We start from the raw sequence: 12,500 nt of genomic DNA, 5'->3' as shown, positions 1-12,500 counted from the left end.
CCCACTCCCACACGTTTGTAAGCGCTTCCATTTCTATACGCTGTTCGGTTTTGTTTGTTTATTCATTTTATTTTATTTGGTTTTTGTTTTGTATCATTTTATATCTATTTACCTTCTCAGAGTGAACAAGGAATCCAGTATCTACAACGGACTGTGCCCAGCAGAGGCGACGTCCCAGGAGGAACCAATCACGCGAGACTACTCCCGCTGTCTGTCACCCAACAGTCCAGGGGGCGTGAATGTGCCTGACACCTTGTCTTGTCGTCTGCTTCCTGGATACGAAATTGGTTAGTAGCAAATTTTGGTTTTGTCAGTTTCAAGGTGTCATAGTGTACAGATTGATTTATTTACCATACACAACATATGCTGTATGGACACTCAGTGAATTTTGTACTACTGTAATCATTCTATGACCCCCCCCCCCTCCCCTCCTCAAACTAAGCAATTTCTTTTCAAAGTAGTCAACCTTTTCACTTTCACTTTCACCTTCTTGGTTTGAGGTGGGTGTAAATTCTTTGACTGGATGAAGCTGTGTAGATTACAAAGCTGATGGGAAATAGTCTTCTTGCAATAAATTCTGCAGCAAAGAAACCAAAGTTCCTTTTTTATGAAAATATTTAGTTTATTCTGATTAATTCATTATTTAGTTTAACTAGTTGTTTATTCGTTTTGCATGCATTGATATGCACTTTCGACATTTATTTGAACCGAATCTTAAATCTATGTTGACCATGCCTCAGTGTCCGTCTGTCTTCTAACTGTTCCTAAGACGCTTTATATCGATCATGCGCATAAGCAAAATCCGCAGGCAAAGAATGCATGCACGTTCATGCACGCACTCACATAACGAAAAATAATTGCTAAATATGTGCTTCCGATCATTTCCATATGAACATTTACATACGCAAACAAAAAAACAAAAACAAAAAAAACATTGTGTTTGAAATAATGTATATAAAGAAATGTGACTGAACTTTGCTGCTTTCCCGCAGATGCTGATATGTCGAGCATCTTGATCGAGCAATACGACCTTCCTGCCAACTGTTTGCCGACTGTTGAAGACATCGATGTTTTCGAATATGATGAATCAACAGTACAGGTGTGTGTGTGTGTTTGTGTGTGTGTGTGTGTGTGTGTATGTGTGTGAGAGAGAGAGAGAGAGAGAGAGAGAGAGAGAGAGAGAGAGAGAGAATAAATTAACAGGAATTTAGCCTTATACCATGCTGATTGTATTTTACTGACAGTATCAAAGCTGGATGGGAAAGACGGGGGAGACAGGTGAGGGATGGGGGAGAATGTAAGTTGGAAAGGATAAAAAACCAAACTTTTTCTCTCTTTTGCCGTTGTTAATAGGCCAACTGAAGGCAAGAATAACTTGGAATTTGCATTTCAGAGTTAGGGAACGCTGGTGTGTTTTGTAATAAAAACAAAAACAAAACATTGTGTGTGTGTGTGTGTTCAGGACGATGGGACCTGGCCTGAGGGACTGAACGAAACGTACGCCCGTCAAGTCTGCCAGGATACGGTGACGTCATCATACGTCGCTGACGTCTGCGCTGAAGTCGTCACGCTGGCAGACCTCACCAGCTCCATGCTGGACAGCTGTGTGCAAAGCATCAGGGTAGGACAGAATAATGTGCTCATTTTAGCTGCGTATCCTTCTGTTCATCTCTGTCTGTCTCTCAAAATTTGGATTGGGTGTTCAACTGCATCACACACACCCACACCCACACACACACACACACTACATGCAAGCACGCACACACACACACACACACACGCACGCACGCACGCACGCACGCACAATTTGGATTGGGTGTTCAACTGCATCACACACACACACACACACACACACACACTACATGCAAGCACGCACACACGCGCACATACACACACACACACACACACACACACACACAATAGTAGTTGTAGTAGTAGTAGTAGTATCTTCATTATTAGTATCATTGATTAGTATATTCTTCTGCTTCTTCTTCGTGGTAGTAGTAGTAACTATGATGATGAGGAGGAGGAAGAGGACAGTAGTAGAAGTCTAGTAGTGGTAGTAGTAGTAGTATCCTTATTATTAGTATCAGTAATATAAGTATTAGTATCTTCTTCGTAATAGTAGTAGTAACAGTACTGAGTAGTAGTTGAAAATAGTAGTAGTTGTTGTTATTATTGTTGCTGTTGTTGTTATTACTATGATGATAATGATGATGATTATTATTATTATTATTATTACAACCATCATTCTATATCCCACCCCTTCCTTGCCGTTTCCCAGCGGAGTGGGGACACCTCCCGGGCCCAGGACCTGGTGGCGGTGCTGGAGGAGGAGTGTCGCTACCAGCTGGACTGGAACCAGCTCCGCTGGCTGAACGAGAGCGGCAGCCCTCCCGTGGCCGTGCTGGGCAGTCTCTGTCCCGCCAACTGCTCCTCTCGGGGAGTCTGCCAGGAAGGTCAGTAGATCTAGATCTAGATCTGTTTGCGTGGTGTATGATGTTGATGATCATGTGGTGATCCGTTGTGATTGATTGAGTGTCAAAATGTGTGTCATGTCTTGTATTTTGTTCCACGAAATATGTAACATTGTCAGAATGCGTCTCATATCTTAATAATTTTTTTTTTTTTTTTTTTTTTTTTTTTTTTGTAATTGATCCACGAAATATGGAACATTGTCAAAATGCGTCTCATATCTTGTATTTGTTCCAAGAAATATATGTAACATTTCCATGTAGGTTACATCCCACGGAGTTTCCGGTAAAAACAAAACAAAAACAAAAAACAACAAAAAACAAACAAACAGCGATGTCATGTTTGGGTGATTCAAATAAAATAATGATGACAAGATGTGTGCATGCAGCAGATCCCCCATTACTTAAGGTGTGGCTGTTTTTTGTTTTTCTTTTTGCTCAGACTATGCCTACTGAGAGTTGATGGTGGTTTGCTGGTTGATTGGTTGGTTGGTGGTGGTGGTGCATGTTGTGTGTGTGTGTGTTTAGAGGTTAGGTGTTGTCTGCTTCTTTGTATTTTGGGGGACGTAAAGTTCGCAGAACCTTTCCAGACTCTTTTGTTTGTTGATTTTTTTTTTCTTCATTGTCCTCTCAATAGCTTCATTCACTCTCATCCCCCAAGACATATCCCGGTTTGTTTGTTTTGATTGTTTCCAAATTCAGCCAAGACGATTGTATTTAGTCTGGTAGGCCAATGCGCATTTGTTGTTGTTGTTGTTTGGTCTGGCAAACAAGATTAGGCCCATAAAAGATATGTGGAATTGTTTAGCTGTTGGCTGAGAACCGATCCATTACATTTTCGGGATGCAGTTTCCAGATCCAAGAAATTTGATAGTATTTTTTATGGTATCCTTAACCTCATGGGTGCAGGAGAGTAAGCTTATTGTGATTGCAGATTTGTATGAAACAGTCGGTAATGTTCGTAATAGAGAGACAGAGACAGAGAGATGGTCGAAAGTTTGGTGTTTGTGTCGAGCAGAACCGTTTCACTTTGCGAATGGTTAACAGTTTGGAGATTGCGTCATTTTAAAAAAGACGTAAAACTGTATTTTGTCGTCTGTATAGCAACTGCGCATTGAATCCATGACTTTCTGTGGTGGAAACTATCCAGACTGACCAATAAAGAGTTTCTAAAGTATTACAGTGGATTCGTCAGAGAAAATAAGAACGGACAGAATACAAGGAAGTGCCATTCAGTGGGGACTGTGTGTGTTGTGAGAGCCAAATAATTGTCGAATGGTATGGAGCTGTTGAGAAGGAGATGTATCCTAATTATAGTCATAATAATTATTGTGATTCTAAATTCAGCATTGATGATAAGTTTGCGGCATTATTTTCCGTGGTAGACTACAAAAGAAGTTTGTGTTTTTCTCATGTTCCTTGATCTACGCCATGTTGATAGTGTCATCAGAACTTTGCAACATCAGATAATTTTTGTCATCGTTTCTATTGAAACATTACAGTTACCGATTAGACCCCGAACTTGATCATTAATTAAGTCTTCGTCATCGTCATCACCGTTGGTATTGTCGCCATCTTCGTATGATTGATATGTCGTTGAATGAACAAATGTGAATGACTTTATGGGCTTATCGCATGATGTTTGATATGTGGTTGACTGAATAAATATGAATGACTTTATCACTTTACAACCTTTTATTGTCATTCAAGTTATTGTTGTCATCGTGATCAGTAGACGTGTAACTAGTCGCCCATGAGCATCAGTGGAATAAAGCGTTTATGAGAACGAATTTCATTTAAAAAAAAATGTCCTGGGTTTCACGTGTGATTAACAATCATATATACACCAGGTGCAAAATTTGGAATGTCACAATATCGGAGCAGGATTGTTTGGAACCGCCCCCCCCCCTCCCCCCTCCATACACACATAACTACCCTCCCCCGTAAATGACTGTTTCAAGCACCATGAAAACGTGTGGAGGGGTGGGGGTATGTGTGTGCGTGCGTGTGTATGTATGTGTGAGAGAGAGGGGGGGGGGGGGGAGAGCATATATCAGTAGATATTTGTGGATGTTTTTTTTTTTTGTTGTTGTTGTTTGTTTGGTTGGTTGTTGTTGTTTTTTTTTGTTTGTTTTTTGTTTGTTTGTTTTTTTCACATCTTAACATTGTGATTTAAAATCTGACAATGTTTATTAATTGTTTAGATTAATGGGATGTTCGCAAGGTTTCCATGCAAAATCACGCGTCTAAATTTAAGATACGCCTGTGACCGACAGTGGATCATATCGTCATCATATATCATATCATAATTTATCATATCGCATAGCATAATGTATTATATTGCATTGTATTATATTAATCATAATTATATTGTATAATACACTGCATTAAACCACATTATATTATCTATTCATTTATTCATTTATGTATGTATTTAATTATTTTGCTGTGGAGAGAAAGGTTATTTCATTTTCTCGTTTCTTGTGTCAGGAGTGTGCAGTTGTGAAGAGGGCTGGACGAGTGTGGACTGCAGTGTCAATGCCACAGAACCCCCCGTCCTGACCAGTCTCTCCAACAACCCCTGCAACTCTCAGGTGGACGATTGCACCTCTGTGGGGGTGTACGGTCTCACTTTCGTCGACACCGAACAGTTGGCCTGTTTCGTCAAACCCGTTACGGTAAGATCATCATGTGATCATGAACATCGTCGCCGTCATCGTCAGTTAAATACATCAGCGGCGATAACGACAGCCACCGCCCGTTATGCATAAACACAATACCACCGTCAGCAGATGTTAAGCTAAACAACAACAACAACAAAAGTATCTTATTCTTAAGCGTACTCGTTGCCATTTTGGGTGTCAATGCTGTCGTAAGGACTTCCACACATAGACATCTTTATATCTACTGGCTTGCAAAGGAACGAGACGACCAGTATCAGTATCAGTAGCTCAAGGAGGCGTCACTGCGTTCGGTCAAATCCATATGTACTACACCACATCTGCCAAGCAGAGTGCCTGACCAGCAGTGTAACCCAACGCGCTTAGTCAGGCCTTGAGTAAAAAAAAAAAAAAAAAAAAAAACACTACTACTACTACTACTAATATCTATAAGGCGCAAAATCTTGATTAAGTCAAAAAGAAAAAGACAACAATGATGATAAATAAGCAAATAAATGTAAAACATGCAGACACACGTTCACACATGCGCATACATACACACATGCAAACGGATATGCAACAAACATGCAGTTTCACAGATATGAAAGCACAATCAAATACACATAAACGTACATGAGTACCAACACACACATACACACACACACACACACGCGCGCGCGCACACACACACACACACACATATTACCCTGCACCCTCCCCCCCTCCTCCACACACTCATTTCTAGGCTACATATCGCAGCTTCCACGGCACACACACACACACGCACACACACACGACTCAACTTATTCCTACTTGACATTATGCCCATTGGTATGCTGGGCAGCAATGAGACACACAGACATTGAAAGACAGACACAGACAGGCAAAGAAGAAGAAGAAGACGATGATGACGATAACTGTTCACGCATTCTGTTCACGCATTCTCTTCACCAGGTAAACGCCAGCGGTTACTTCGAATCCGCGGACAGCTGGAGCAATGCCGAGGCGACCTTCGTCAGCAAGACGCACGTGCTGTGTGCGCTGCCGGCGGCAGGCAGTTACCTGGTCAGCGTGGACAACAACCAGGGGGAGGAGAGTGTGGGGCGCAGTGACCCCCAGCTCTTCCTCACCTACACCCCTTCATGCTACCTCTGTGACCTGGCCAAGGGCGCCTGCTCGCAGAAGGTGGGGAGATTTTATTATTATCATATTTATATAGCGCTGAATCTTGTGCAGAGACAAATCAAAGCGCTTTCGCACCAGTCATTTACACGCATGCATAACTCTAAAAGTGGAGAAACTGAAGACCAGGAAGAGGCAGGGAAGGGAGGCTATTTTGGGAAGAGGTGGGTTTTAAGACCAGACTTGAAAGAGCTCAGTACGGAGACCTGACGAAGAGAAAGAGGAAGTTCATTCCAATTGCAAGGTTTCAAGGCTGATTTGGGTGGATCGGCATGAATTCAGCTGCAAACAAATCTACATATTTATCTATATATACATATATAAATAATTATGTATATTACATATATATATATATATATATATATATATATATATATATATATATATATTGTATATTTATAGTGCGTGTTCAGTTTCACTTTCCATGTTCCATGTCAAAGACATGTCCGCCTATGCTTTCAGCCCATATTACGTTTTTTTTTAGTGTGTGTAGGTGTGTGTGTGTGTGTGTGTGTGTGTGTGAGTCCGTTTGTATGTGTGTGTGTGTATGGTAGTGGTTTTGTGTGTGTGTGTGTGTGTTTACACGTTTTGGGCTGGTTGATGCAGGGTTAGTGTATCTTATGCACATGCGTCTGTGCTTTACGTGCGTGTGTGTATGACTGTGTGAGTGCATGCATGCTATGTGAGTATGTGCGCGCTCGTGTGTGTGGTGTGTGTGTGTGTGTGTGTGTGTGTGTGTGTTCTTCATGCGCATCGTCGTTTAGGGACGAAGATTTTATATTTCAGGTGTGGTCGTCGTCGTCATCATCATCATCATCATTGTATTGTCGTTTGTATTATTTTTGTTGCTGCTGTTACTGTTCTTGCAGCTGTTGTTCTTCGTGTTGTCATTGTGGGTTTGTGTTGTCTTAATCACATGATCGCCATCACGATTGTCATCATAATTATTATCATTATTATTATCATAATCATTGTTGTTAACATTATTATAATCATCATCATCGTTACAATAATAATAATAATAATTATTATTTTTATTATTATTATTATTATCATCTTCCAGAACGACACGTGCGTGATCGATGGGCAGTGCTACCTGGATGGTGACTTCAACCCGGACAACCACACCCAGTTGTGTGACGCCAGCATTGCTCCCGGCGACTGGTCCCAGGCTAACTGTACGTGCATCGGTGTCCGTCCGTCTGTCTGTCTGTCCGTCCGTCCCACAGTGGGCAGGGCATTTTGTTTGCTTTTGTTCAATCTGTCTGTTTGGGCTTTCTGTATAGTGTCTGTTGAATCTTTGTGTCAATGTCCGTGTCTGTTGCTGTCTCTCTCTCTCTCTGACTGATGATCAGTGAGTCTCTGTGTCATTTGTGTATCTGCTGTCTGTTTGTCTGCCTGTATGTCTGTGTCTGCCCTCCCCCCCCCCTCCTCCCTCACTCTCTCCCTCCCTCTTTCTAGACTAGTGCTTTCAGTGTCACTAAGTTGTAGTGCGAGTGATTGATTCAATAGAGAAAGCTTCCCGTGGACTGCTTGAGCTAAGACGTGGCCTTGTAGTGTGCAGTGGGTTGTATTTGACTACTCGTGAGACGTGGGCGATTGGTGGGATAGGTGTCAAGGGAACAATGTGCCACGACTTAATTAAAAGGGCATGAAAGATCAAGAGCTCAAAACTATTTTATTGGCTTCAGTTTGAAGACTTTGGTTGGTCAGGTCAGGTAGCAGAAAGGAATCAGAAGACTTCACACCACAAACTGCCCTGAAAACAAAAACCCACGTTCTTATCTTTCTCGCCACCAATTCATACTACAGCTCCCTGCCTGGCCGCTCTCAAGTGGACGGAGACAGCAGGTGCCCTGGCCTACCACAACCACCTTGCCCTGACCAACATCACCACAGTGGAGGAGTGCCAGACAGCGTGCCTGAAGCAGACGGATTTCCTCTGTCGCTCCGTGGACTACGATGCCGAGAGGGACCTGTGCATGCTGTCCAAGTACCGCCTGTCGGATGCTCCTGACTATGCTCTGAGCTTCGAGCAGAACATTGTGCATTATGACTGGTCTTGTGAGAATGGTACGTATACGTTGGTTGGGTTTTTGTATTATATAATATCTCGTAGGGTGGTGTGCTGTGAGTGTGTGTGTGTGCGCGTGCGCGCCATAGTGTGTGTGTGTGTGTGCGGGTGCGTGCGCATAGACGTATGTAAGCATACAGTACTCATATGTACGAGTTTCAGAGTGTGTGTGCGTTTGTGTTCTGATGCGTGTTCATGTGAGTGCGCGCGCACACTCGATGATTTTGATGCATAACAATCATCACAAGCACTAGGACATAAAAAAAAAACCAAGAATGAAGAACTGATAATTAAAATAGTTATCACATTAAAAAAATGACGATGAAAGTCATGTAAATAATAATCACTGCAACTCAACAACAACCACGACACTTCAACAACAGCATCATCAACAAAACCAACTAGGACAGCAAACAACAACATCATCAGAAACGCCAACTAGAACAACAAATAACAACAAACAACAACTATGCTTGCATAACCCTGCAGATCGGTGCAAAAACGCCTACGTGAAGTGGGAGACCTCAGAGAACCAGGCCACCCTGGAGAACAACGACGAGGTGCTGAGCGATGTGTGGACCCTCGGCCACTGCCAGCAGCTGTGCCTGGCGGACACCTCGTGCAAGGCCATCAAACACAACCCCTACCGCGGCCAGTGCGTGCTGTCCTCCACCACCAAGGACGCTGCCAACGTTACCTGGCAGCCCACCCCTCGCTGGAACTTCGCTCAGTTCAAATGCGAAGAGAGTGAGTGCCGAAACGACCTCTAATTTCGTAACTTTGATCCCTGGGTCTATATGGCCGTCTATTTTTCTTTTTTCTTTTGTTACATGTTTATCTAATCCTTGAGGACTCAAAAGTGCATTGTTTTGGATAAGTATAGCTATTTGTCTTAAGGTCCCGGATACTAAAATTTTACTGGCTGGACACCAGTGCGATCGAGGATTCAGAGATGGAGGATATTAATTATCACCTTGTTGCGGAGGGTTGCAATGATAATGATGGTTTAGGGCTTCATTGCTATGCTGATTATTTTGGTCTCTTGATGGTGGTGCCTAAGGAAAGGAAGCCGTAGATATACACGTGAAAAATCCCGAAGTGACCTTGTGAAAATAGAAAAAGAAAAAGAAAAAAGATTAACTTGAAAAAAAAGAAAGACAAAAAAAGGGTTAGGATGCGGATTGAAAGTGTGGATTTGTATTGTTATGTCTGATTTCAGTATACAGCGTTTATTTTGTTCGATGGCAGTGATTGTTGGTGGTATGACTTAATTAACGACTTACAGGCCTCATACTGCTTCTGACAAATTCACAAAGGGAGAAGGGGCCAGACAACAATAGATACATACACTTCTGGTGATGATGACAGGTCTTCAGTGCTGGTGCCAATAACTTGATACTGCCTGATGCATTGTCAGCTCATCATTGATACAATCTGTCATAATTTCCAGGATCCACAAGCAGCCGTTCTACGCTCAGCGTGGAGAGCGCAGAAGTTGAAGCCAAGTTTGAAGGCCCCGGTCAAGACAGCTTCCAGTGTGTGTACCCGCCCCTCACTGAGGAAGGTCTCCGTACAGACGTCCTGTGGAATGTGGACGGGCTGTGGCTCAGTACACTTGGCAGCGATGAAAGCCACTTCCTGCCCAAGGACAAGACCTACCTCAAAGACGGGTCCACGGTGAGTCAAATTAGCCATTCAGTCACTGACTCTAACAGGCGATCACATTGCGTAATTTATGTCAAATTAACTACATGTAATAGCTTGTAGTTGCTTTCATTTCAAGTTGCAATCCTCCTGGCCATAGTTGCGGAAGGCCTGATCCCTGACACGTACAACTCGACTGCCATGATCAACAGTAACGCGGCTGAGTAGCAGTGTTAGCCATGTAAGACGAAGAAGAATGGCCTCTCAAAAATTGTTCAGGGACATATTGTCATGTTGAACTGATTGATGTTTTCATCAGTCATTTTGAACATTTCAGTCAAATCAACCTTTTATTATGAGATGAAAGAAAGATGCAGTATAATTATCAATCTCTCTATATTTAGACACAAACTGTTTTACTTTTTTTTAGAGAGAGAGAAAAAAAAATTTGGTTCCTTCATCGACCATAAAGCTTGACTGACAACTGCACATAACTTTTGTTATGAGAACTGGCGATAACCTTTTTTAAAACAGGGAAGGAAGAACTGGTTTATGTCCCTTGCCAGAGACATCGTTTTGTCTGTTGTGCGTGAGGTCGAAACACATCTGGTGTCAGTTGTGGAGCTGACAGATGGAGCTGATACAGCTGTTTTCCTGGGCAGACCAAACATTCACCCATACTATCTAGGACAAATCCAACGCTAACGTCATGTTACAAAGGGTGCCGAATAGATTCTTTACAAACACAAAAAGGAGTTTGTGGAAGGTTTTGTGGCTTTATTTCTTCAATGTTAGTATCAAGGGTGTGTGCAGTTTCCAGGTCCATAAAACACCATTATCGTAAAACTTTTACCATGGATTTTGTGTTTGAAAGGTGATATTTTGATCTGGTAAGGCTGCTGTTGCCAGTTTGTGGGGTGTCCATCTTTTGGAGCGCGAAACAGTCAAAAGGGAAGCAAGTGTTGCAAACCTAGAATGTCTTGAGAACTCTTATCGGCCTTCATCGATTGAACTGGTCAGCAAAAGCAATGTGTGTGAGAGGTGGGGGGAGGGGTAAATCGGGTGTAGGGGAGTCATTTCTAGATATTTGAAAATAATAAAATCCATTCCAGAAATGAACCAGCTGATGAAAAAATAATAGTGTCAGATGAACCAAATAATCTTAAATTATATTTTTTCTAAATAATTTTGTGATTTGCTATCCAAGAAGTCAGTATGACGACATTCTGCCAACTAATTATGTGTGTGCAGGTATCGTGTGCTGTCAGTGTATGCAGGAACGACACCTGCGAAGACACCAGGGGACCTTTGACTGTGGCAGACAATTTCACAGCAGAAATTGAGGTACTGTTATGTGTGTGTGTGTGTGTGTGTGTGTGTGTGTGTGTGTAGTCTGTATTTAAAAACAAACAACAATGAAAAAAAAAGAAGAAATGATAAATATTTCTGTTTTTGAAAACAAAGAACCAAAGCAAAAAACAAAAACAACAAAAAGTATCCATACTTCTAACGGCAGTTGTTTTTACCCAGCATACTGACTTCTGTTTATTATGCATAGAATCACATTTAAGGTCATGTTAACTGATGACACCCAGTGGGAATAATTAAATGGTATAAGATATGAGCCTGAGCTTCGCTCCAAAGCAAAAGATCAAAGCAGGTTGGTATTTGACCATTTTGTGTGTGTGAGAGAGAGGAACAGGGAGAGAGAGACAGTGACACAGAGAGAGTGCATAGAGAGAGGGACAGAGTGAAGCACTAGAATTCTATTACACTGCCTCAGGCAGTAAACCTAGATGTGTGTTTCCCTTTGTTTTTTTCAGGTGTTGGGAGAGACCAGTGTCACGTTGACGGAAGGAGGAGATGGCACAGCCATCATGCTGAAGGCCACAGCACCACCTTACGTTCTCTGCAGAGACAAAGTTCTTGATTCTGATAATTGTCAGATTCAAATACAGGTAATAAATTCTGCTTTTTTGCACACACACGCGCGCGCATACACACACACATACATCTCTCTCCTTCTCTTTATCATAGATCTGTGTGTGTGTAATATATATATAATTATGTGTCATTCAGTGTGGTTGTGTCTGTTTGTTGTAATTTTCTTGACATTTTCATCTGTTCTTCTTTTTCTTTTTTTTGGGGGGGGGATGAAACCTCAACAAAATTTTTGGGGCTTTTTCAGGAAAACCATCCTTTCTCATCTGAAGTTTAAAAAACCTATAGTTATCAGGCCATTTTTCCTCTCTCATAATCCTATTCCTCTGTTGCTTTTCTCCATCGCTTAATGTTTTCAAGTGTGCACGTGCCTGAATGACAGTGTGTATCATTATGCGCAGGTGGCGGTGAGTGAAGTAGCCACGCCAGTGACCTGCCCCTCAGGGTCACTGCTCAATCAGGTTGTCGTCAAGGTGAACCGAGGACAGGAGTACCTGGAAGCCTGCAACATCCAGCTGACCAATG

At 42.2% G+C, this 12,500-nt stretch overlaps 1 protein-coding gene across 1 annotated transcript in view; it reads left to right on the top strand.

The window, feature by feature from the left end:
* The window catches only part of LOC143293423 (uncharacterized), a 216,608-nt gene that overhangs the window by 44,777 nt on the left and 159,331 nt on the right, over positions 1–12,500 (top strand). Inside the window, exons 13-25 of the mRNA XM_076604273.1 lie at positions 121–287; positions 993–1,099; positions 1,463–1,621; positions 2,285–2,459; positions 4,965–5,152; positions 6,089–6,319; positions 7,380–7,494; positions 8,129–8,389; positions 8,880–9,137; positions 9,841–10,067; positions 11,286–11,378; positions 11,858–11,992; positions 12,377–12,500. The exon at positions 12,377–12,500 is cut by the window's right edge and continues 143 nt beyond it. Coding sequence (XP_076460388.1) covers positions 121–287; positions 993–1,099; positions 1,463–1,621; positions 2,285–2,459; positions 4,965–5,152; positions 6,089–6,319; positions 7,380–7,494; positions 8,129–8,389; positions 8,880–9,137; positions 9,841–10,067; positions 11,286–11,378; positions 11,858–11,992; positions 12,377–12,500 — 2,240 coding nt within the window. The remainder of the gene's footprint in view (positions 1–120; positions 288–992; positions 1,100–1,462; positions 1,622–2,284; positions 2,460–4,964; positions 5,153–6,088; positions 6,320–7,379; positions 7,495–8,128; positions 8,390–8,879; positions 9,138–9,840; positions 10,068–11,285; positions 11,379–11,857; positions 11,993–12,376) is intronic.

The sequence above is a fragment of the Babylonia areolata genome, chromosome 19 (assembly GCF_041734735.1).
Source record: "Babylonia areolata isolate BAREFJ2019XMU chromosome 19, ASM4173473v1, whole genome shotgun sequence".
NCBI lineage: Eukaryota > Metazoa > Mollusca > Gastropoda > Neogastropoda > Buccinidae > Babylonia > Babylonia areolata.
The sequence above is the reverse complement of the archived record's forward strand: the minus strand, read 5'-3'. Positions and strand labels throughout refer to the sequence as shown.